The 25,732-nt window shown below is 46.5% G+C and overlaps 2 protein-coding genes across 9 annotated transcripts in view; both read left to right on the top strand.

The window, feature by feature from the left end:
• The first annotated feature begins 785 nt into the window (after positions 1 to 785).
• On the top strand, positions 786 to 10,058 carry ACTL6B (actin like 6B). The gene is made up of 14 exons (XM_027844163.1): positions 786 to 1,116; positions 1,731 to 1,807; positions 2,119 to 2,284; positions 2,957 to 3,057; positions 3,563 to 3,660; positions 4,987 to 5,081; positions 5,196 to 5,302; positions 6,930 to 7,019; positions 7,333 to 7,394; positions 7,793 to 7,907; positions 8,174 to 8,254; positions 8,386 to 8,481; positions 8,746 to 8,832; positions 9,761 to 10,058. Exons 1-14 carry the CDS (start codon positions 1,092 to 1,094, stop codon positions 9,839 to 9,841), a joined length of 1,281 nt encoding a protein of 426 aa, XP_027699964.1. The 5' UTR covers positions 786 to 1,091; the 3' UTR covers positions 9,842 to 10,058.
• Positions 10,059 to 12,201: 2,143 nt separating this feature from the next.
• TFR2 (transferrin receptor 2) overlaps positions 12,202 to 25,732 on the top strand; it is a 24,950-nt gene continuing 11,419 nt past the window's right edge. For 6 of the 8 annotated variants that reach the window (XR_003567521.1, XR_003567517.1, XM_027844295.1 and 3 more), the window contains exons 1-9: positions 12,202 to 12,389; positions 13,712 to 13,958; positions 14,338 to 14,515; positions 22,389 to 22,529; positions 22,653 to 22,764; positions 22,986 to 23,108; positions 23,828 to 23,947; positions 24,162 to 24,301; positions 24,660 to 24,823. Coding sequence is in view for 6 of the 8 variants with exons in the window: in XM_027844295.1 (XP_027700096.1) it covers positions 12,357 to 12,389; positions 13,712 to 13,958; positions 14,338 to 14,515; positions 22,389 to 22,529; positions 22,653 to 22,764; positions 22,986 to 23,108; positions 23,828 to 23,947; positions 24,162 to 24,301; positions 24,660 to 24,823 (1,258 nt within the window). In the remaining 2 variants the exon portion in view is untranslated. Of the gene's footprint in view, positions 12,390 to 13,711; positions 13,959 to 14,015; positions 14,146 to 14,337; positions 14,516 to 22,388; positions 22,530 to 22,652; positions 22,765 to 22,985; positions 23,109 to 23,827; positions 23,948 to 24,161; positions 24,302 to 24,659; positions 24,824 to 25,732 lie in introns of those variants that run through there. The other 2 variants (XM_027844314.1, XM_027844320.1) reach the window with 2 other exon arrangements.

Here is a 25,732-nt window from a genome sequence, read left to right as displayed (position 1 = left end):
CATCTGCACCAAATTGAGTGTGCTTTGAGGAGTGGAGAGTGAGGAGCCAAGTCAGGGTTCCAGGATCAATCGCTTGAGCTAACCACTTGATTTTTACTTTATAAATCATTTCCTGAGTCAAACAAGGAGAGATCTTCATAATTTCAAAAAGGTTCATAAAGAGCAAAACCAACAGAGAAACATAATGGTCAGAAAGAGGAACAGACCTGAATTTAGTCGCAGGAATTCTTGGCCTGGGGTCTCTAAATTTTGTATGTATATGTGTGTATACTCACATACATATACATACATATGTATGTATGTATAGTGTGTATATACATATATATACACTATTTTAATAAAATTGGCTTCCTTTGTAAATCTATGTTTTATGCATTTAAAAACATCATTCTGAGACTTTGTTCACCAAACTGCCAGAGGGGTTTATGACACAAAAAAAGGTTGAGTCCCCAAGTTAAAGGTTAGATATAGGGAAGGAGAGGATTCTTCCATCTTTCAGTTCTGTTTCTTTCCTGCTTCTCCCCCTACTTCTTCCTTCACTACTTCCCTTTCTCCCTTCTCAGTTCCTTGGCATTCTCTCTCTTACCCTTTGGCCTTCAGTATTCTCTAGAGCCTGTGTTAGCACCACTTTGGCTCGTTAGACTCCAGGCTCAGTCCAATTTAAATCAGTAAGAGCCCTCCAGCCCACCTAGTTTAGGACAAAGACCACACACGCCACTCTCACCTCGGGGCCCTGATCTTAGGATAGAGGAGTTTTCCTATGTGTCTCTCCCTTTTTCATAGCAGACCCCGCCTCGACCTCCTATTCCCCTCCCCCTCCCTCTTCCCCTCCCAGACACAAATTCCTGGGGGCACTTGGCCCTTTAAGACGGAGGCGCAGGCCTGGGTTATTGTCTGCTCTCCCCACCAATTGGAAGCGTGAGTGGGGGTGGGGGATCCGGTATTCTGATTGGCCGGTCCTCAAGCACCCTCTCCCCACCTCCTGGGTCCCTGGAGCTGTCCGGCTATCTCGGTGCTGATCCCGCCGCTGCTGCTTGGGTCCACGGCCTGGAACCACCGAAGGAACTGGAGCCGGAGTGGAAGCAGCCACCATGAGCGGAGGTGTCTATGGGGGAGGTGAGCAAGCCCCGAGACCCCGGCCTTCAAGCCAGGTCATTTCACACCGCACCCCTAGCCTGGTGTGTCCAGTTCCTGTGGCCCCAGCCCTCCATTCCTGGTAGCTGGTTCACACCAGCAGGGCAAGTGTCCGGTGACCAGCATTCATCGAGCATTCCTCACCTCCCTTAGGGCCCTCAGCGCTCCTGCTGCTCCCTTATCAGCTGCTCTTCGACTACCTCTTGTACCCTTCTCCCTGGCAGCCCCTCACCCCAACCCAGAACCTCAGATCTTATGTTTGCTAAGAGCTCCCTCGCCCCCCACCAATACAATTGCCCCCTCCACGTCCGCATTCCATACATCTCCCAGTGTCTGTGTTCCTACTGTTTCCTCAAATCCCACAGATGATCCCATGCCCAAAATGCCCATCTGAGTTGTGGCTTGTGGAGAAGACTCCTCCCTCCCTTCTGACCTCATGTCCACCTGGCCTCCCTCAGGTGGAGTTTGGGGGAAGGAGGAGAGTCCCCTTGCCTGAACTCCTTTTCTCCCTGGGCCTTCTGAGGTGGGGTTTGGGGGAGGGAAAGCCCCTCTGCTCTGACCTGCAATCTCCTCCCCCTCCCCCTGGACACACACAGATGAAGTTGGAGCGCTGGTTTTTGACATAGGTTCCTTCTCAGTTCGAGCAGGGTATGCTGGGGAGGACTGCCCCAAGGTGAGCCTTTCAGTCCCCCCTCCCCAACTTACCTAAAGTCCACATCAGTTCTACTTTTCTCCCTCTTGGTCCCCTAGAACCCCACCCCCTTCCTTCATATGTAAACACCCTGAAGGAGTTAAAGGAAGGCTCCTGACAGTTTGGGAAAGTCCTAATATGGGTTCAATAGAATGGTGATGTGAGCCCTGGGAAGGGGATGGGTTTGGCAAGAACAAAGGCATGTGATAATTGGGAAGGTGGTGTTCAGGGATATAAAGTAAAGTGGAGAAAAGAGAAGGTGACCGTAATTTGCTCTCCCTTCCTCCCCCCAGGCTGACTTCCCCACAACAGTAGGGTTGCTGACGCTGGAGGAGGGGGGTGGGCTAGAGCTGGATGGAGAGAAGGAGAAGAAGGGGAAAACATTCCACATCGACACCAATGCCCTGCATGTGCCACGGGATGGGGCTGAGGTCATGTCACCCCTCAAGAATGGCATGAGTAAGGGAGACCCCAATCTCCAGTCCTGGGGACAGTACTGCTGCAGCCCTTGACCCTGTCCCATTCACTATGACCACAGTATGCCCCTGACCAACCCCCACCCCAGATACACAGCCAGCTGTTTCAAAGCTGATCAGGACCTCCCCTCACCAGGTCCCAGGGCTACCCAGTTTTCCTTATTTCCTCTCTGTCCCCCCTCCCCCAGCTTCAACCATACTCACTTCCCAGGTCCCTAGAGTAGGGAAAGGGGTCTGGCTTTTCTACTCAGGCCTACCCCCACCCCATTTTTCTCTTCCCTCCTTTCCCCACCTCTCTTGCCTACACCTCTGTCTATGTCTTTCTTTTTCTCACACAAACATCCTGACACACACTCCTCTTGTCTGTCTCTATTTCCTTCTTCATTTCATTTACTGTCTCTCCCCCCTGAAACATCTGTCTGCCTGTCTCTTGCTCTTTCTGTATTTCTCTCTATATCTTTCCTTTTCTCTATCCTTTCTCTCCCTCTCTCTGAATCTCCCTCTGTCTTCCTTTTCCTGACTTTCCTCTCTCTTCACTATCATCCTGTCTCCCTCTTCTCTCTGTCTCCCTTCCCTCCATATCTGTCTGTCTCTTCCTCTCTCACCACCCCTCTTCTCCCATGCCTCTGTCTCCTCCTCCTGTCCCGGTGCCCAGTTGAGGACTGGGAGTGTTTCCGGGCCATTCTGGATCACACTTACAGCAAACATGTCAAATCGGAGCCAAATCTGCACCCTGTACTCATGTCTGAGGCCCCGGTATGTACTCCCAGGTCTGGGTCCCCTTGCCTCTGGAGTCTGTCCTCCATCTTAACCAGCTTACCCTAGAATCCTTCATCTATCACCTTATTTCTACATTTGACCCCAACCTTGGAATCCCAATTGCCACCCCATCTCTCTCCTCTTCAAAATCTTCATCAAAACTGAATCCTCTCTCCCCCTTTCCTCCAATCATCATTTCTCCACCTACCCTCTCCACAAGTGTTCCTCATTTTCATATTCATATACCCCTCTTCCATGTCCCTCTGAATGGGGATTGGACTCATTCACTTGGGGTAGGGAGGAGGTTTGACAGTAAAGATCATTTTGCATTATGTTAGTTGGCCTGGTCCCTGGCACTCTAAGTTTGAGTGTTTATGAACATGTCCACTTGGATATATATGTAGGTGCATGTTAGTGCATTACTCTGTGCGTGTGTGCACATCTTAGTGTATTTATCTCCAACCTAAACCCTTCCTTATCCTCTCTTCCCTCCCTCCTATAGTGGAACACTCGAGCCAAAAGGGAAAAACTCACAGAGCTAATGTTCGAACAGTACAACATTCCTGCCTTCTTCCTGTGCAAGACAGCAGTGCTCACCGCGTATCCCCTGGGCTGGCCACAAAAAGGGGAGTCATGGGGGCACACTGGGAGCACCAAGTGAGGAAGGTAGTTGGTTGCTGAAGCAAGCTGAATCTGGGCCTGATTTGGTGGAGTGAGTGCCCTCAAAGGTTAAGGAGCTAAAACCCCATCCCACAATAGAGGACTGAGCATTAGCATTTTCTCCTAACCCCTCCTGACTTCTCTGGGAGGAACAGCCAGGTGAAATGACCCAAGCAGCTAAGACGCTCAAGGACAGCAGAATGGCAGGACCAAGAGAAGGAGAAGTTCCTTTCTCGCATTAATTCATCCCCACCCCAACCTCCAACACAGACTAGGAAGGCAGGAAGAAATGATACTCAAAGAAGGGGGGTAGGACGGGAGTGGAAATGGAAGGGGATAGCAAGGCAAAGAAGTGACCTGGCCAAAGGAGTGATAGACAAATATGGGAAGAGGAAAGAGGAATGTGTCTTTTAAAAATTGTCAATGAATATGTTAGCAAATAATACCCAGAGAACTGCATGTAGTCTAGGGATCTACAGGAAGGTAGGTGGCTCAGTGAATAGCCCTTAGGCTTAGAGTCAGGAAGACCTGAGTTCAAATCCAGCCTTAGACACTTACTGTGTTACCCTGGGCAAGTCACTTAACCTCTGAATCCACTGGAGAAGGAAATGGCAAACCGCTCCAGTATCCTTGCCAAGAAAATCCCATGGAAAGTATTGGCAAGCTACAGTTCACAGGGTCACAAAAAGTCGGACACGAGTCAACAACAACAACAGCAAATCTAGGAACCAGTCTAAGTTCTGAGAGGCTCATCATCCAGCTGATTGTAGAATAATGAATTATTTGGCCACAACATCTCTCAAAAGCCACCTGCCAAGGAAGAAAGCAGATATTACTGTGTGGGTGAAAATTACAGACCTCAAAAAATATTGAAATAAGTATACAGAGAAGTAGGAGACAGGATTCCTACCTTCAGGAAGCTTAAAATCTAGTTGAGGAGACAATATACATGAAAAGCAAATTAGTAATGTCATGTTGTGTGTGTGTGGGTGTGATCAGAATTCAATGAGTGGTATTGGCAACAAATACTCTAAGGTCCTAGAGGACAGAGACCTCAGTAGGCTGGGGGCATTCAGGGAAGACTTTCTGGAGGAGGTGAAATTTGAACCTGAAAGGAAAGTCTGAGACCTGGAAAGGAGGGGTGAGGGAATAGGCCTAGGGCTGATGAGTGTTGTAAATTGACCAGTAATGGGGGTCAGAGGGCTGCTTCTTCCAGCACCATCTTCACTTTGTTATTGTCTCTTTGACTTATTCCAACTGGGCCAGCTTTGCAAATGGGCGCTCAACAGGCCTGGTGTTGGACAGTGGGGCCACCCACACCACAGCCATCCCTGTGCATGATGGCTATGTCCTGCAGCAAGGTAGGACCCCGGTGGGGAGGAATCAGGGGCTGAAGTGTTTGATGATGGGGTTGTAGGGAATTCCATAGCCAGATCCCTGAGATTTAATACCCCAATCCCCACCTTGCTTATTAGGCATCGTGAAGTCACCCCTGGCTGGGGACTTCATCTCCATGCAGTGCCGAGAGCTCTTTCAGGAAATGGCCATTGACATCATTCCGCCTTATATGATTGCAGCAAAGGTAAGAACCCATGCAAGAGCAATCGAACCATCAAGCCCTCAGAGAATCAGATAACCATCATGTCATCAAAGTCATGGAATTATAGAATCTATCCAATCAAAACACATTTATTAAGTTCCTACTACTTGACTGTTGACAAACATAGGGGATACAAAGACAGAAAATAATTCCTGACCTTAAGGAATTTATACTCTATAGGGGGACATTATAAAACTATGAATCATTAGAACCATAGAGACTGTCTTAGTCCAACCCTTTCATTTTAAAAATGGGGGAAACTGAGGCCCTGAGAGAAATATCTTTGCCCATCATCACCCAATCAGTAGCAGATATAAAACTAGAATTTAGTTTTCTGACTCCCAATATTCTGCCTCCCTGATCCTTCAGCTCCTTTCCTGTGTCCCATTCCTTTCCTTCAGAGACTTGACATCCAGCTGACTTTCAATTAAGTAATCCCTGTTAAGGATTTAAGAGCAGCTAGGTGGTGAGGTAGATAGAGCACCAGGCCTGGAGTCCGGAAAATGCATCTTCCTGAGTTCAAATCTGGTCTCAGACACTAGCTTGTATTACCCTGGGCATGTCACTTAACCCTATTTGTGGCAATTTCCTCATCTGTAAAATGAGCTGTAGAGGGAAATGTCAAAACACTCTAGTATCTTTGCCAAGAAAACCCCAAACGGTGGGGCATGAAGAGTCAGACAAGACTCTTCAACAACAACATTAGGGAATTAGCAGTTGATCCCAAAGATATCTTTATTCTAATAGGAGACTTAAAGACCCAAAAGACTGAAGCTCTAATGATGGAATGTTAGACACAAGGACAGAATCAGACCTTAGAATCACATAATCTAATCCTGCCTCTTTACATGTGGGGAAACGAGACCCAGAAAAGGAAGTGACTTTCACAGAGCCTCTCAGAGAATTGGTAGACAAGCTGAGACCAGAACCTAGATCGGATTTCTGGTCCATCCACTGTTAAGGAGACTCAATTTGTCTCATTCTTTTTCCCTCCCAGTGAATTTTTTCTCTAGTTTTTGTTTCCTGTTTGGGAATATCAGGTTGAATGCTACCCCCTTGCATACTGGACAATTAGGGGTGTTCTCACACCTTTCTTGACTCTATGCCAAGGCAGGATGGGATGAATGCCATCTTTTTGTTTGCTCACAGAAAAGCTAGAGTTTTGAGGGTTTTTTTTAAGGTTTTCATGGATGAATAATAGTGAGAGGTGGGAGGCAGGGGCTGACTTTCAGAGCCCCTTCTCACCCCTTCTGTCTTAGAGCACCCGGGGCAGTTGTGGACTCTTCAGTTTGACATTGGCAGTGGAAAGAGACAGTGTAAGACTTGGAGTCAGACACCCCTCCCCCTCCACCACCTACTAGTTTTTTGACTATGGATATTGTTTACTCTGAGCTCCACTTTCCTCTTCTTTAGAATGGTGATAACAAAACCTCTAGCGCCCACCTCACTGCACTTGACAAAAGTTATATACTAGATGATGATGTATTCCCAGAACCAATTCATCCTAGTGAGGGGGAGGTAAAGGAAGCCAAGATGGAGAAAAGGTAGGGTCTACAGTGAGTAGAGTGAAGTTAAGAGGATTGGTCTGTACCTCTCCACCCCACCACAGGAGCCAGTCCGGGAAGGAGCTCCCCCAAACTGGAAGAAGAAGGAGAAGCTACCCCAGGTGTCCAAGTCCTGGCACAATTACATGTGCAATGTGAGGCACCTGAGACTCTTGATTTCCCTGCCCATACCCCTACAACTTCCAAAGTCCTGCTCATGGGGCATTTTGTTTCCTCTTCCCTGCCCTGGCCCCACCCTGGCCCAGACTTCTGCTTCTATCCCTGTCACTGCTATTGCCCCCAGAACTCCCTTCCACACTCCCTTCCAGGTTTCCCTTTCCTCCCTGGTCCCTCCTTCCCCTGCTCCCCAAGCCCTTATAGTACTTCCCAGCCCTGGGGAAGGGAAAGGGAAAGTTGGGGTGAGGCCTCAGGGATTCCTATCTTCCTCAACCCCTCCCTGGAGGATAGGAGGTGATCCAGGATTTCCAAGCTTCTGTGCTGCAGGTCTCTGATTCTCCCTATGATGAGCAGTAAGTGAGATTCTCTAGGGGCAAGGGCTGGGACTGTTGGCTGGGATATCATGGTTGGGGCCCCTGGAGGGTGAATGGTGGGGGAGAACACCTATTTCTCAGGAGGAAAACAACAGGTTCTGGTGTGGGAAAGCCAGTGGCTCTATGTACCCCTATCTCCCCCCTCCTCACATCTAAGATTGAGGCAAGGCCAGGGCTAGGACTAAGGGGAAGGTGAAGGAAGTGTTTGAAGCTAGTATCAAGAGGAAAGCAGGAACTCACAGTTTTAGGGCCACCCTCATATGCTCATCTTTCACTAACATCCCCAGATTGCCTTTCATCTCCACTAGTTTTCCCCAGGAACACCTCTTCCTGGCCAGCTACTGTACTAACCTTACTTTTCCCTATGCCCTGGGCAGGGTGGCTGCACAGATGCCCACAGTACACTATGAGATGCCTAATGGGTACAACACAGATTATGGGGCTGAGAGGCTCCGCATCCCCGAGGGGCTGTTTGATCCCTCCAATGTCAAGGTGGGGCCAGAGTCCTGGGGTGGGGGTGGGGGTGGGGTACTGGGAGACTACCTCTCTGGATTCCTGAGATAAGCAGGTCCTGGGATGTCCTGAGGGGAATGGGCCTTGGAGCAGTACACTGGGGTCAGAGGGGAGTTTGGCCTGGCGGGGCTGGACCTTGGGATCTTGAAGGGAATGGGAGTGAGGCAGTGGAGTCATCAGGGTGATGGGGATGCTTCATGGGGTAGACAGACAGCTATAACTCCAGGTGTCTTGTCTTCCCCCAGGGTCTGTCAGGTAATACTATGCTGGGAGTTGGCCATGTAGTGACTACCAGCATCGGGATGTGTGACATAGACATTCGACCGGTGAGTGAAGTTGCCCCTGGGCCTCTTGAGTGGGACTGGGAGGTGGGATGAAGACAAAGAGAAGAGGAGAGTTGGGCTGAGGCAGTAGTCACCTCTTCAACACTAGCTCATCCTCATCTCATACCACACAGGGTCTCTATGGCAGTGTCATTGTCACTGGAGGGAACACACTGTTGCAAGGTTTTACTGACCGACTCAACCGAGAACTCTCCCAGAAAACACCCCCGGTAGGGACCCCTTTAGGTCCCAGGGATCCTGGCTCTCCACTTTCAGGACCCACACCTCCTTACCTGCATCCCTTCTCTGTTCCTCTAAGCCAGACTTCCTTCCTAGGTCTGAGGCATTTACCCTCCTTGGAAGGGGGATGATCCATATGGAGATCCCCACTTCTTCCTTTCTTTCCATGTAACTGCTCCAGGCCCTCCCCCGCACCAGGCCCTCCCAGGACCTGGGTGTCCTAACTTCCCCAACCTAGACCTCTCTCCTTACAGAGCATGCGGCTGAAACTCATTGCCAGCAACAGCACCATGGAACGGAAGTTCAGCCCCTGGATTGGGGGTTCCATTTTGGCCTCCCTGGTAAGGGGAGAATAGAAGATGGATGGGATAAAGTGGAGGAGTGGAATGGGGTGGGGTTCAAAATGGAGCAAATGGCTAGGAGAACAGGGTAGCAAGGAAGGATCTTTGGAAAGGGTCAAGGTATGGGGAATACAGCACCACGGTACCTCAAACATTGCCTTGCACAGAATGGACATCTAAATCCAATCCAGCAAACACAAATGTCTACTTTGTGAAGACTACTGTAACAGGTGGAGTTTAGACAGAAAGAAAAATGTTCTCAGACTTGGCCTTTAGGAAATTATCAGTAACCTTAGAAAAAATTGTTGCAGTAGAAGGGAGGGGTTAGAAGCTGTCATGCCAAGGGTGAAGGAACTCAGCAAGGTGGTGCCACGAAGTTGGTCATGAAGACAGCTATTTCCTAGAAGTTTGAAAGTGAAGGGAGGACGGAAGTGGGATGGTAGCTATAGAGGCTAATGTAATTAAGGAAAGATAGATAGATAGATAGATAGATAGATAGATAAATAGATGATGGATGGATGATGGATGGATGGATGGATGGATAGATAGATAGATTTTTTTAGGATAAGGAGACCTAAACATTTTTGAGGGCCAAGAAGGCAGTGAAGAGGGATGGACTAAAGATGCAGAAAAAGGAAAGGGACGTTAAGGGAGCAAGGATTGAGTCCAGAGCACAGATGGGTAGATTAAACTGGGGAAGGAGAAGGCATGGTTCTTTCTTTGAATATGGTGGGGGAAGGAGGACAGGGGCCTTGTATCTGGGAGTGAGGGAGGAGGCCAAGACAGAAGAAGGGAAAAACTGGACTAAAGGGAATGGAGCAGGAGGTGTCCTGGAATGGCTTTCTAAGCCAGGACAAGAAAGAATAGGACTCAAAGTGGGAAGAAATCTCCCTTTCCTTACAAGTTCTGAGGCATTCCCCTTTCCCAGGGCACCTTCCAGCAGATGTGGATCTCCAAACAGGAGTATGAGGAGGGAGGGAAGCAGTGTGTGGAGCGCAAGTGCCCCTGAGATGCAGAGCCCAGAGCAGGGAGAGGGAAAAGGGGGTCTGAGGAGAAAGAATCCCAGCCTGCTTTTCCCAACTCTCCTTCCCCCAAATACTACCGGGAGAGGACGCCCCCCCAACTCTCATTTTCTTTTTCTCTTTCTCTTTCTCTCACACACTTGCCACCCCCACCCCCACACCCTACACACAGAGAATCCCCACTAGACCCACTCTACTGTTTTTGTTGTGATGTTTCAGTTTGGCAAATAAAAAAAGTTTTTAAAAAAATAAAAAAGAAAGAAAAATAATCCAGCTCCAGAGTAGGGGACTCCTGGGGAGGGAAGGGAGGGAGAGCCAGAGAGTGGAATTGCTGGGGAGGATAGGGCTGGGGTGATTGGGGTGGGGAGGTGCAGGGTCACAGGGTCCTTTCCACCTTTAGCTAAGATCTCACAATCCCAGCATTACATCAAATGTCACACAGAAGACGACGATTTCATGGGGGCAGCTGGCAAGAGGAAGGCAGGGGCTACCTGAACCAGGACTTTAAAAAAAAAAAAGACTTCCCCATGATAAGCTCTTGCCCCCCATATAAAAGCTTAGGAAACAGCCTCTCCCACACACTCCTCAAGCTGCCCTCAGTCTACCCTACCTACTCCTTTTAATTTGATTTCTGGGCAGTTAAGTGGATAGAGCACTGGGCCAAGGGTCAAAAAGACCTAAGTTCATATCTAGCCTCAGATACTTAGCAGCTGTTTGACCCTAAGCAAATCTGTTTGTCTCAGTTTCCTCATCTATAAAATGGGGATAGTAGTACCTTCTTCCCAGGGAAAGCATTTAGCACAGTGCCTGACACACAGTAGGCACTATATAAATGTTTTGGTGGTTGTTGTTTAGTCATGTCTGACTCTGTGACCCCATTTGGGGTTTTCTTGGCAACACTACCAGAGTGCTTTGTTGTTTCCTTCTCCAGCTCATTTTTACAGATGAGGAAACTAAGGCAAATGGATCTTGTCCAGGGTCATACAACTAGTAAGTGTGTGAGGCCAGATTTAACTTGGGAAGATGTGTCTTACATACTGCAGGCCCAGTGTTCTATCTACTTAACTGCCCAGAAATCACTTACTATTATTATTTTGCATTTTGTTTTGTTTCGTTTTGGTTTTGCCTTGATCTCCTTATGCCAATGTAGATGAGCAACTTGTTCTGCAATTTCTAGTCTTAGAAAGTTGTATGAGGCACAGAAAAGGTTAAATGATTTGCCCTGAGTCACATAACCAGTATGTCAGTCATTTTTTTAAAACCGTAGGGAAATGGTGGGTAAGGAAGGGTCAGTGGTTTCTTCCAAAAGAGTTAGAACCTGGATGTCTGGACTCAGGCTCATGGTAAGGAAGAGACCATCTAAGAGGAATGGGAGATGAATGAAGGGAGATGATACTAAAGATGGGAGGGAGAAGAGAAAGGAGGGCTTGGACAGAACAAGAAACAAGAAGGAATCGGAGCCTCACAACAGCCCTGGATGGCAGCAGAAGCAATAATAACTCTGGCTTAGCCAGACAGTATTACTGACGTGAGTGAATGAGTTGGGTAAATGAGTTTCCATTTCCACCCCCAAGAAAGGTGGAAGTGAGTAGATATACTCCAGTGGCCCATCCTAAAAGGGGCAAAAAGGGGGCAGGATGAAAAGATCGGAAGACCATTCTCCCCAAACATGCCACCCTTATCTCCCCATCCAAGGATTTGGATGTCAGAACACACTCTTCCATCTGTCCACCATGTCACTGTGGTATGAAACACAGACACTTACATACCATGTAGCTTAGCATGAGACAGACCTGCAGTTACTAACCAAACAACCCCTGTGAGGAGAGATGGCTGGGACAGAGATGGGGGACAGGAATGGGACAAGTTAATGTATAACAGGATATGGAGTCTTACCCAGGAGAAACCAGAGGCCAGAGTACAGAGTGCTTGGACTTGGGTAGCTGGGGAGGGGAGGTTCCTGTGTGGGCCCCAGGGCACACTCTCAGATTCCAAAAAAGGCATTAGGGACTTTGACAAAAGAGCAGAGCAGGTAGAAAGCATGAGTGTGCCAGGGGTACAAGGAAAGGTGTTGGGATTATCTGGCTGGATAGGAGGAAGGCCAATGGAGAAGGGAAAATAGGGGCCAACCTCCTTCCTAAATTCACCTCCCAACCCCCCTCACTCTTGCCTACACCTTCAACCACACTTCCAGCAGGGACCCAGAGGCCAAAGTCTGTCAATACCAGAAAATTGATTTTACTGCAGAGAAGGGGTGGAGTGGGGGTGGGAGGAGAGAGGGGTGGAGTTTCCTGATATTTATGACTTATTCTCCCCCCCCAACTTAGTTCCCCAGGGCCCTGGGGGAATGTGGGTCCTAAAGAAACTGGACATTTTGAAAGCAACCAGAAAGTTGGGGTGGAAGCCCAGCAAATCGCTTTCCTGCAGTGAGGATTTAGCTGCTAGGGCTAAGGGGACCTGGGGGCCTGTCCTCAGGCACAGCACTGAGGAGACACCAAACAGATGGAAAGGGTTCGGGGGTTCTTCTTGAAAGCGGTAAGACTTTTGGAAGCCGGAGGGAAACACTATTCCCCAACCCAAATTCACCCTATGCCACAATCTGAAACAATCTGCATCCCCATGCCGAGTTGCAGAACACCTCACTCCTAACTGTCCTCTTCTTCCCCTGGTGCTTCCTGTCTCCTTCCAGGTATCTATCTTCTAGTTCCATAGAACTCTTGATAGCCATGAGCTAGAGTATCTTAAGAAAGCTAGGTTTCAGTGAGTTCCAGGAAGTGGGAGGAATAGGGGATGGGAAGATGTGGAGGAGAGTTTGTTCATAATAAAAGAGGATTCTAGAGGCCAGCCAGTGAAAGATAAGGACTAGAAAGGGCTAGGGCTAGGCTGGATAGTAATGAAACAGTAGGGAGTTAGGGGGAGGGGAGAAGGGGTTTTGAAGGTGACAAGGCAGATGTCCCTAGGAGAGACAGATCTTGAGGTCAGGTATAATGGTGGAGAAAGAGAAACTTGTTTCCTTCTCTATCCTCCAACTCCTACATATATATATAGGCTAGTATAATAGCATCAGGAGAGGAGATAGTCCATCCTTTCCACCTCTCTCCTGAACTCTTCCACCAGTGATCACGTCCCTTGCCCTAACCCAGGTTTGCTTTCCCCCCAACCAGTGTCAGGGCATAAGTCAGTAGATAAGGTGAGAAGGACAGGACAGCCTCCAAATTATAGCAGGGAGTAAATTGTACCCCCAGATACTAGTGACTAAGATAGCCTCAGCTGCCTCACCCTAGTTATGGTTCTGTGCCTTCCCCAATCTTCTTTGCTCCCTCATCTCCTTGTCCTACACTTTCTCTCTATCCTTCCCTATCTCTCTGTCCTTCCTCAACTCCCTGTCTTATACCAATGCCACCATCACACTTCTCCCTGTCATCCACTGGGCCATCTCCTGATCTATATCTGGTAACTGGACCAAGATGGTTCTGGAAGAGAAAGTGAGGCTGGTGACTTTGCACAGCCCTCCCTCCCTCAAATCCAATTCAATTTCAAGTCATGGCTTCATCTTCCTGATGTCTTAGTCCTCTTCAAGAATGAAGGACAAACACACAAACCACACACAACCCTGTCATCAGCTATCCCTCTCCTTCCCCAGCCTATTCTCCCCATTTCTTCTGCATTGTCTTCTCCCATCTCCCTTTCCTATACCATCCACCTGTCTCTCCATCCTCTGTCCTGTCCCATTCCAGTGTCCTCTCCCTCCATCTCCATCTCTTCTCATCAAATATTGTCCCCTCCCTCAATTCCCCAAGGCCATGGGTTTCTGTCCATCTAGCCCTCCACTGACCTCAGGGTCCCTCTACTCTCAGCATCAAGAGCTGTCTTCCCACCATTCCTATACCATCTACAAACAAGTAGAAGAGGACCAGGGAAAACAGTTGGAGGAAGATGAGAAGCAAGAGGAAGGAGAAGAAGATCCAGCCACTCTCATCATGCACATGGAGCTACAGACCACAAACAAACAGGGGCAGAAGGAGAGGGAATGTGGGAGGCAGAATCTGACCCCCAAGATAATCACCCACCTTATACTCCTCAATTTCTTGGTCTTTACTGTGGGTAAGAACAAATTCTCTGCCCCCCAGTCCGAATGAGCTTGGGAGGTGAGGAGAGGGCCAGGAGATTAAGTGGAGGACCCCGTGAAGAAGAGGTTAAATCTGGGGTTTGAGAAAGGTTGGAGTCTGGACTCTGGAGTCTGGTCCTGAAGTGGAAGAGGCAGAATGATGAAGGGGTGAACAAAGAAGGGGTAAGTGGTCTTGGGGAAGAGCTAGTTTCTTGAATGTCTCAGTCTCAAGAGGGTAAAGTGAAGGAGGGAAGAACATGGTCCTAGAGAGAGCCCAGGAAGATGGGAGATGGCAGGAACTCAAGTCCTGGAAGAGGAGGGAAAGGAAAAGGAAACATTAGAGGTAAATCAATCACTTGGCTTTCCTTATCCCAGCCTTCCTCTTCGGCTACATTGCCTTTCGGGGTTCATGCCAGTCTTGTAAGGATTCTGTGTCAGAAGTGAGTGATGAAGAACTGAATCCAGACAACAGTGACTCTACCCTGTATTGGGCTGACCTTCGAGATATGTTCCACAAATACTTGGATGAGGAGCAACTGAAAAGTTCTATCAGGTAAGACCCAGGATTAGATCTTCAGCACTTCAAATAGAATCTCACACCCTTCCTCCTAACTGGATACTCAGATATCTTTTCCTCCAATCCCATGGTTCCTGACTCATTCAACATCAGTTCCCGGTATCTAGGCAGCTTACTTTCCCTCCCCTCAGTTAATGTTCACTGAGAAATATCTCTGTACAATGCACTGTGCTAATGCTACAAAGATGCAAACAGTATATAACTTGCCTCAGGACTCTGATAGTCAGAGGGTATACTGCTTCTTTCCCTAGATGACTGCTATCTCCATAAAATAAAATGGCTCTCCATTGCCCATTGGCAACTCCCTTGGTAATGAAGGCTGGACTGCTCCCCTTCCATCTTGACTGCATCTATGTTTGAGGTCTCTTTCGTTTTCCCCCTCCCACTCCGGGTAACATATACACACTAATTTTGTCCCCCAAATGAAGAAAATCCAAATTACAACTCTGGTGTGGATAATGATGGTGATAATGATAATAATAACTGGTATTTTTATAGCACTTTAAGGTTTGTAAAGCACTTTACAAATATTTCATTTTAATCTCACAACAATCCTGTCTATGTTTATTCTTTTTATCTATACTGTTAGTGATACAATATTTAAGAGTTACAAGTATCATCTTCTCATGTAGGGATGTAGACAGTTATCTCTATTGAATCCCTTCTGAGTTCCCCTGCTTTTTACCTGTTTATGATTCTCTTTAGTCTTGATATTAGAGGCCAAATTTTTTATTTAGTTCCGGTCTTCTTCTTACGAAGGTTTGAAATCCTTCTATTTCATTGAATGACCATTTTCCCCTTGATATATTATGCTTAATTTTGCCTGTTAAGTGATTCTTGGTTGTAGTCCTAGCTCTTTTGCCCTCTGGAATATCATGTTCCATGATCTCCAATACTTTAATGTTGCAGCTGCCAAGTCCTGTGTGATCCTGATTGTGACTCCCTGATATTTGAATGGCTTCTGTCTGGCTACTTATAGTACTTTTTCCTTGACCTGATAGTTCTGAAACTTGGCTATAATGTTCCTTGGGGTTGTTAGTTTGGGATCTCTTTCCTGAGGTGATCAGTGGATTCTTTCAATGTCTATTTTGTCCTCTGTTTCCAGGACATCAAGGCAGTTTTCCTTTGATAATTTCTTGAAGGATGCTGTCCAGGTCCTCCTTTTGATTATGGCTTTCAGGTAGTCCAATGATTTTGCTATTGTCTCTCCTGGATCTATTTACCAGGTCAGTTTGTTTTTCTCATGAGGTGTTTTACATTTTCTTCCATTTTTTTCATTATTTTGAATTTGTTTGATTGATTCATGCTGTCTCTTGGAGTCATTAGCTTCCACTTGCCTAATTCTAACTTTTAAGGTCTTGTTTTTCTCAATTAGTTTTTATACTTTCTTTTCAATTTGGCCAATTGTACTCTTTAAGGAGTTGTTTTCCTCAATGGATTTTTGTATCTCCTTTTCCGTTTGACCAATTCTACTTTTTAAGCAGTTTTCCAAATTGTTGAATCTTTTTTCATAATTCTCTTGCATCACTCTCATTTCCCTTCCCCATTTTTCTTCTACCTCTCTTATATGATTTTTAAGCTCCTTTTTGAGCTCTTTTCTGAGTTCTTTCTAGTCTTGAGATCACTTTCCGTTTTTCTTTGGGGTTTTGCCCATAGATGTTTTGACATTATTATCCTTTTCTGAGTTTGCATTTTGCTTTTCTCTGTCACCATAATAATTTTCTATGGTCAGATTCTTTGTTTGTTTGTTTTCTGCTCATCCCTACCCCCCTTTTTTGCCCTTTTCCCTTTCTTTTAAATTTGAGCTCTGCTCCCAGGGTAGGCCCTGGCTATTTACCTGGTGCTGTACTGATGTTGTCCTGAGGTCCATGGGGAACCCTTATGTCTGGTGCTATGCTGTGGGAGTAGGGTGGGGGTTGGCTGGTGCTGCTGGAGGCTATAGGGGTCTGGCATCTTACCTAGTGCTGAGCTGGGGTCCTAGTGGTGGTGTCTGGCATGTGCTGAGGCCAGGTGGGGTTTTTCTGTATTTCCCCTGGGTTACAATGAAGCATTGGCCCCTGGAGGATGCCTGCTGGCTGGAGCTGCACCAGAGCTCATGGAGGTCCAGTTGCTGTAGGACACCTACCAGGCGCAATGCTGAAGCACTTGGAGGTCTGGCCACCTTAGGATGCCTGCCTGCTGGGGCTGTACTGAAGCACATGATAGTTCTTAGAGCTGGAGTCTGCTGGTTCCCTTGACTATTCTAGGGCATGTGTGGGTCTTGGTACTGGAGTTTGCCTGCTCCAACACACTGCAGCTCAGAATCTCTCACTGCTTTGCTGAGAAGGGGCTTGCTGCTGGCTTCTGGGATTCTTCTTGTCCTCGAATGCACTCCCTTTTTACCTGAGTGAAATGGACCTTTCTTGCCAATCCTCCAAGTCTCCCAAGCTAATTCCACCCTGTCTTTTTGCTGGCTCCATTGTTCTAGGATTTGTTCTTGGGTGCTTTGTTATGGTTGTTTGGTTGTTTGGAGGTGGATATGAGAGAGCTACAGTGATTTACTGCTTACTCCACCATCTTGGCTCCCAAAAGTCCTGCTTATCTATTTTCATTTTGTGAAGATGCTCCAGCCAGGGCGGGACAGGTTATCTACTGTGTGTGTGTGTGTGTGTGTGTGTGTGTGTGTGTGTGTGTGTGTGTTTACTTGTGAAGAGAATAGTTTCTGTAAGAGGCCCTGGTCAATCTGTGTTCATCGACCAGAAGAGGTTGGAGAAGCCAGGGACTGGCCAGAGCATGGTCAGATTACCGTTATGCATGGCAGTGATGAAATCAGGACCAACTGGTGAGTATATATCTGAAGTTTTCTCCTCTCTTTTCCACTCATGATGGAGAGAGTGAATACCTAGAGAACAGAGAAACTGAGGCAGAAAAACTGGAGTGGAAAGAGCCCAGAGCCTATAAGACCAGCTGTAAGACCAAGTTATTACAGTGGCCCAGGTGCAAGGTGAAAAGAACCTGAGCTAAGGTAATTGCAGTAGGAGTGGAAAGGAGAAGATGAATACTAAAGATATTTGAAAGACTAGGATGATAAGAGTTGGTAACAACTTGGATTGGATATAGGGGATGAAGGAGAGGAAAGAATCAAATGTAACTCCTAGGTTTGTAGTCTGGGAGACTAGCAGAAGGGTAGTTAACATTGACAGAAATGAGCTATGTGGGAACAATGCTTGCTCTACAGGAAAAGGTAAAGAGTTCCATTTTGGACATGGTGAGTTTGGGATAATAGCATCTTCTGGAGATATCATGTAAAGATATAAAGATGTAAAGGTGATAGTGATGTTCATCCCACATATACCTTGAGGATGAACCTTTATGAAATGAAGTCGAGAAGAAGAAACTGGGTGTGTTTAACATAGACAAGACTTGGGGCTGGGGACTGCCATGATACCAATAGTCTCCACATACTTATAGGACTTTCCAGGCATGGAAGGTCAATCTGTGCAAAAGTATGTAGTGGTATATATAAGGAATAGCAGGAAGGATGGTTTGACTGGGCTATAGAGTTCATGAAGGAGTAGGAAAGGTAAACTAGAGTCAGGTGGCAAAGGGCTTTAAATGCTAAATAGAGGAGTTTGTATTTGGCCCTAGAGGTAATAGGGAGCCACTGGAGTTTACTGGCCTGTTCTTTTTTTTTTTTTAATTTTTTAGGCAATTGGGGGTAAGTGACTTGCCCAGGGTCACACAGCTAGTAAGTGTCAAGTGTTTGGTCTGAGGCCGGATTTGAACTCAGGTCCTCCTGACTTCAGGGCTGGTGCTCTATTCACTGTGCCACCTAGCTGCCCCTGGCTTGTTCTTTAGGAATATCACTTTGGTGGCTATACGGAGGATAGAAGGGAGAGAGGAGAGACTAGAGGCTATTGACATGATGATGATGATGATGTGAACATCACTGGCACTGACAAAGACTGGCACCGACAGAGCCTTAGCTAAAGGATAAGCTTAACAATGCAAAATGTCATATTTCTATACAGATTTTTAAGATTTACAAGGCACTTTCCTACTAACAACCCTGTGAAAGAGACTGGACAAGCTGTTCTCATTTTTAAGTGAGAAAACTGAGAACCCAAAGAGGTTAAATGACATGTCTAACAAAGGTCACACTCAAAGTTAGTAAGTGGTAGAGCCATACTCAAACTCAGTTCTCCTGTGGCCAGATTCTATGCTCTTTCAACTACACCTCAATGTCCAAGAACACTGGGCAGCCCCATTCAAAAAATCATGGGAATCCAGAAGCAGACTGATATAACCCAATACAATAATTATATCAATATGTAATTGATACGATATTGTTCAGTTGTTTCAGACTCTTCATGACCCCTTTTGGGATTTTCTTGGCAAAGATACTGGAATGGTTTACCATTTCCTTTTCCTGCTCATTTTACAGTTGAGGACACTGAGGCTAACAGGGTTAAGTGACTTGCCCAGGGTCACATAGCTAGTAAGTGTCTGAGGCCAGATTTGAACTCAGGAAGATGAATCTTCCTGACTGCAGGCCTGGCACTCTTATTCACTGTGCCACCTAGCTGCCCTATAATGATAATAGCTAGTTTGTATGGCTTGAAATTATTCCTTCATTGGTATGATTCTTCCTTTTAATTTCCCCCTCCCAGTACCCACCTGTTTCTAATGAGTTTGATGTAGTTTATGCTAACTTCTCTGATGTGCTCAACCCTCCTTTGTCAGGTTCTGATAAGAGTGAGGTTTATCTGATGCACACTCCTCCCCCTAACCCTTCTTCCATGTTCACACATTCTTCTTCTCCTATATCTCAGTTATGAGAAACTTCAAGTTCTACCCCCTTCTTCCTCCTTTCTGTACAAATGCATTCCTTTTACTCTCCTCTTTCTTCCAATCTTAAGGAGGATCAGGAGAGGTTTCCTGTACAACGTAAAATTTTAGGTAGGCTTGAAGAAGACCACGAGGTGGAGATGAGGAGGGAAAACATTCCAGGCATGGGAGACGTCTAATGAAAATGTTAGAGTTAGGAGACAGAATTTCTTGTTTGAGGACCAGTAAGAAGACCAGTATCACTGGTGGCACAGTGGATAGAGTGCCAGGCCTGGAGTCAGGAAGACTCCTCTTTCTGAGTTCAAATCAGGCCTCAGACACTTACTGGCTATCTGACCTTGGGCAAGTCACTTAACACTGTTTTAGATTTCGAGCAGGTGTGTGGGAGCTGGGCTGCCTGCCTCTGTTCAGGCAGCCATTTTGGCTTGATGTACCCCTCTTTATAAAAAGGAAGAAACTGAAGCCCAGAAATGTTAAGATGAATTACTAAAGGTTCCATGGGTCATATAGGTAGTAAAAGTATTTGAGCAGGATTTGAAATTAAGTTTCCTCATTTTATATTCAATGCCCTTTCTATAATGTAATTAGGATAGAGCCCTGGGCTCCAATATCAGGGAATAATACTGGAATCTCAGAGGTCAGAGAGACTTCTTAGATGATCTGATCCACCCTGGATCTCACAAAAAATACCCTGTATGATTTCTATAGCTAGTAATCTTCCAGGTTTCACATGAAGACCTCAAGAGAAGGGGAATTTACTCCCTCATGAGGAAGGAAGGAAGGAAACTTAGCATTTATCAAGCACCTACAATGTGTCCAGCACTATGCTAAGCATTTTACAAATATTATATCATTTTATTTGAAATAGGTGTTATTATTATCCCCATCTTAACAGTTGAGGAAACTGAAGCAGACAGAGGTTAAGTGACTTACCCAGGGTCACACAGCTATGAAGATTCTGAATCCAGATCTGAACTCAGATCCTCCTAACTCCAGGCCCTGCTCACACCAGCTGCCTTCAGGTGACATGCATAATGTGGGAGCTAGGCTGCTAGTAGAGGGCAGCCTCAAGATCTCCAGACTCCCAAACCAGCCAGTTTTACACTGTACTGCTCCATAGGTTAGATTTTCTGGGGATCTGGGGAGCACATTGGGATATGGTAAAGATAGTTCATGAACTATTGTCTCCAAATCAAGAGTACTTCATCACAGAGAAGATTCGGTCTCCAATGCCTTCCTGACCTGCTTCGGATTTGGGCACTTTGCACATAATCAGTCACGAACCCTGTCCATGGTTCCATTTCCATCCCAAGCTGACATCCCTTCTTTTCCCCATGGGCAAGGTTGGGCCAGCGATAACAGATGCACTGCCCCAGCTGCTCAGGGGTATACAGCTGGGAGATACATCAGTCCAGGTCTGCACCCCATGATGGGAGAAAAGTTCAGTCAAGTTAGTAGCACAGCCAGGACTAGAACTCTTGACTCATAATCCCATTCTTCTCCTATTAGGAGAGGCAGTTAGGTGGCACAATGGATAGAGTACTGGGCCTGCAGTCAGGAAGTCTTAAATTCAGATCCACCTTATTAGCTATGTGACTCTGAGCAAGTCACTCTGTTTGCCTCAACTCCTTCTTCTGTAAAATAGGTATAATACTAGCACTTACCAAATAAGATAATATTTGTACAGCGCCCAGCACATAGTAGAAGCTTAGTAAATGCTTATTTCCTTCCTTTCTTCAGAGGGCTGAAACAGTGGAAGTTATAGGAAAGCCCAATAGGAGGACCAGCTTCTTAAGAATTAGAGCTGTATTTTTTTTTCTTCGATTTTGTTTTGTTTTCTCTTTCTTGTGGTTCCTCCCATTGGTTTTAATTCTTCCTTACAAATCACTAATGTGAAAATATGTTTAATAAGAATATTTACATATAGCCTATATCAGATTGTGCGCCTTCTTGGGAGGGGAGGTCAGGAGGGAAGGGGAGAAAAATTTAAAACTCAAAAGCTTATGGAAGTGACTGTTGATAAATCAAAATAAATTAATTTAAAAAAAGAACTAGAGCTGTTGCACAGCTTTCACTGTGGAGTAGTGATGTTGCTATTACAGGAAGTCTTCAAGCAAAGCCGGATCAGCCATTCACCAGGGAAGTTGTAGAATGATTCTCTGCACTGTATAGAAAGTTGACCTAGGTGATCTGTGAGGCCCTTCTCTTATTCTCATTTACCCATCTGTGAACTGGAAATAGTACTTGCAATATATCAGTTTGCTGTGAGAAAGGTGCTTTATAAACCTTAAAGCAATATGTAAATGTGAATGACTATTATGACGCTATATCTAAAACAGAGGGTTTGAGCATGAGTAACAGAAATTGGTGACAACTTTTGGAGACTATAAATTACATAGGAGTTGCTGACCTGTATCAGTGGATGAATTTCCCCACACCAAAGAAATCCCAGGTATAGCCTTTGGATATCCCCCAAGTTCCTCAAATTGAACATGCCTTGAAACTTCCTCTTGACTTCCCTCTTCTGTTAATAGAGTCTTTCTTGTGCTTAAACCTCAAGTCTTTTTTTTTTTTTTTTTGAGGGTGGAGGTGCGGGGAGGGTTCTAGACCTGGGATTTCTTTGGCGTGGGGAAATCCATCCACTGATATAGAGTATCATATATCATATAGAGTATCATATGGAGGTATAGGACTGGAAGGACTCAGGAAATGTAGATTTGGGAGACGTGAGCATTGGAGGAGTAGTTTTTATTGAGTGGTGGATGGAGAAGTAAATGACATGCATTATTATGGGAGAGCTAACAGATGGAGGGAAATTTTGTTTTGGGGACTGAGGAGATTTGAAAATGTTTGATGGTGAAAGAAAAGGAGCCAGTGGAAATTGACAATAACTGAGATAGGGAGTGATTTAGGACAAAAGTACTTACATTTCTTTGTAAGGGGCAGATATCTAATCCCTCATTGATCAGTCCTTTCCCAGAATCCAAATGTCCTGCCCTCCAGCCCCGTTCTCCCCAAACAGGACCATCAGCCTTCTGGAACGATCCTCAGGTTCCCCTGGAATGACTACTCTATCTCACCAGATCCGAGATATGTTCTCCCAGCAGAAGCTAGACCACGTGTGGATGGATACTCATTACGTGGGGCTGCAGTTCCCTGACCCGTGAGTTGGAGCGATGTTAGGCCTCATTGGTTCTGCTCTGAAAGAGAGTATGGTCTGGTGGGACAAGGGTAACTAGACAGAGGGTGAGGGGTGGGAGGATTCCTGACTTTTCTCCCACCACAGGGTCCAGCCAAACACACTGCATTGGGTCGATGGGTCTGGCAATGTTTTGAGAGAGTTACAGTTGGAAGATCCTGATGTCTACTGTCCCTACAGTGCCAAAGGCAGTGCTGTTGTAAGGGGGTTTCCTGGGGCCCAGATGTTCCTTCCCAGCCCCACCTATCACATCTTGTTCCCCAGATTCCCTACCCTCTCCTAGTTCCCTTTGGTCCCAGAGGTACTGCCCTCCAGTTCTGCACCTTTCCATTCCTTACATGGGGCGAGGCTCAGTCGGGGGTGGGGTCGGAGGAAGCAGTCTATTGACCTGGTCACTGTCTGCCTTGCTGGACTCTGCAGGGAGGACTCATTTATGCTAACTATGGGCGAATGAAGGATATAGAAGCTCTCCAAGAGAAGAATTTGGACCCCAAGGGGCACCTACTATTGGTGCGAATAGGACATGTGAGCTTTGCTGAGAAGGTGAGGGACCTCTCCGGAAGAGTAGAGACTGAAGAGGGAGGACAGACCCAGGTAGCAAACGCTGGGAAGAGCAACCCAATCGTACCAGCTTCCACTCCCTCTCAACAAGTCTGCTAGAAGTAGAGATCTTATCATAGAAAACCAGTGCAGAGAAATCAGAAAGAGCCTCAGACTTGGAGCCAATAGACTTGGGTTCAAGTTTTGACTGTCACTCACCAGCTGTGTGAACTTAGAGAAATCTAATTTCTAACCTCTCTGAGCTTCAATGTCCTCCTCTGTTAATGAAGAATAATAGTCCCTGCCCTGCTTCTCTCACAGAGTTCTTGTGAGGATCCAATCAGATAGCAGATGTGAAAGCACTCTACAACCCTAAAGTGCTCTATAATGTGAGCTATTATTGTTACGATTGTTGTTATTATTATTAGGAAATAGGCAATGCAAGGGAACAGAAAGAATAAAAAAAATCTTTAGAAAGAGGAAACAACTTACAAAGAAACAGGGAAGTAGTGGCTGGTAGGGAAGTAGGAACAATTATAGAGAAATTGGACATGGGTTTTGGAGAAACAATAAGTGTGGGGAGTACCGGAAACAGGATGTGGATTCTTGGGGTTCAGAAATGGAAAACATAGGGGTGTAGCAAGGACTCAGGAGGGTCTGAGAACTAGGAAGTGGGATGCAGGTGGATTCAGGAAAATGATGTGGCCTGACTCCTACACCAGGTGTCGAATGCTGAGGCCTTTGGGGCTCTGGGTGTCCTCATCTACCCAGACCCTGCTGACATCCACCCAGACCCCCACAAGAAGCTGAGGCTATCTAACCACACAGCTGTGTATGGACATGTGAGTCTGATACCTGGGAATCAAAGGGCCCTTCTTGCTTTTCAGGATCCTGACATCCTCAGGAAGACCAGGCATGAGGCCAAGTCCAATGCTACCTAGACTCTGTGGTTCATGTAGGAGGACTGGGTGGGGAATGAGATGAGGGAGATAAGGATAAGGATGATGCCCTGATCTGTTTCAGTCCTTGCCAGCTATGCCCCAACTCCCCCAACAGGTTCACATGGGAACAGGGGACCCCTATACTCCTGGCTTCCCCTCCTTTAATCAAACCCAGTTCCCACCTGTGGAATCCTCTGGCCTCCCTAGTATCCCAGTACAGCCCATCAGTGCCAGCATCAGTGCCCAGTTGCTGAGGTGAGTAGGGGAAGGCAGGGAGGGAAAAAAGCCTTGAGTTCTGCTTGATCACAAGGATGCCAAGACCCAAAGAAAAAAGACCTGTCTTTTCCATTCTTTTCCTCTTCTCAGTCCCACCCCAGCCCCCTTTTCCCTTTCTCTTTATCCCTTTATCTCTGGCTGTCATCTCCATTTCCCTCTTTCTCTCATCTTCCCTCTCTATCTCTTCACCTTTTTCTATGCCCCTACCCCCTCTTGACCTCCAGATCCTAGGGGCAAAATCTCTGTGATAGGTCTGTGGCCTTCTCCCTCAACCCTGTTGTTTCCCTGGGCCTGTTCTAGAGCTGTCTTACCTCCCTGACTTAGTTCCTGCTCCTAGGAAGCTGTCAGGCCCTGAGGCCCCTCAAGAGTGGAAAGGGACTCTCTCTGACACTCCATACCGTCTGGGCCCTGGGCCAACTTTGCGCCTTGTTGTCAACAACCATCGAACCTCAACTCCCATAATTGGCATCTTCGGCTGCATTGAAGGTCGCTCTGAACCTGGTAGGAGATGTGGGCTTTGGTTTAGGTTCAGCTTCTATTTTGTGTATAGGGTCTATGTGCTGCCTGTGTAAGATATAATGTCCAAATGGATTGTCTAAACAGATATTCTTAGGAAGGCATTGGTATGATCTGAAGTCTGAACTATCTTTGAGGAGAGAAGGAAAGCCAACAGGATAGCAGGAGGGAGAGAGAGAGAGATAATCTCCAGAGCACAGCAAGGCTGGGACACTCGGCACTCTTTTCCTCAGCATCCAAAAGGGGTACCGTAATATGGGGCAGCTAGGTGGCACGCTGGCCCTGGATTCAGGAGAATCTGAGTTCAAGTCTGGCCTCAGACACATAACACTCACTAGCTGTGTGACTCTGGTCAAGTCACTTAGCCCCAGTTGCCTAGCCAAAAAAAAAAAGAGTAGAATTATATTTATCTGTCCCACTACATATTGCTAGTCTAGGAGTATGTAGGTTCAGAACAAAGTTTCTTTCCTGGCCATTACCCTTTAAATTGGGGAGAGTTGCTCTAAGCTTTCATCTTCACCCCTTCCCACAAAACTCTGGTTACAAAAGACCATCACAAATGAGTAAACCCATTTTTCCCAAGCAGAAGGCAAACAGAAATTAGAAATTTTATATATATGAGAATATGAGAATGGCTCTTTAGACAGTAGTGAGATGAGATCACAGCTCAACAAAGAAAGAGTTCCTGATCCCATTCAAGGGAAAGTTTCTCTCCCCTCCCCCAAAGCTGGAGTCAATCATATTGAGGAGCTGACTTCCCCTGCATGTCAGCTTCCAAAGTTTCTCTCCCTCTGTATGTTTGAAGTTGGTCCCCAAAAAGAGTTTAGAATGATCGCTGCTCTTTCCTTGTGTGTGTGTGTGTGTGTGTGTGTGTGTGTGTGTGTGTGTGTGTGT

This window comes from Vombatus ursinus, unplaced genomic scaffold, assembly GCF_900497805.2.
Source record: "Vombatus ursinus unplaced genomic scaffold, bare-nosed wombat genome assembly UNPS02005197.1, whole genome shotgun sequence".
Lineage (NCBI taxonomy): Eukaryota > Metazoa > Chordata > Mammalia > Diprotodontia > Vombatidae > Vombatus > Vombatus ursinus.
The sequence above is the reverse complement of the archived record's forward strand: the minus strand, read 5'-3'. Positions and strand labels throughout refer to the sequence as shown.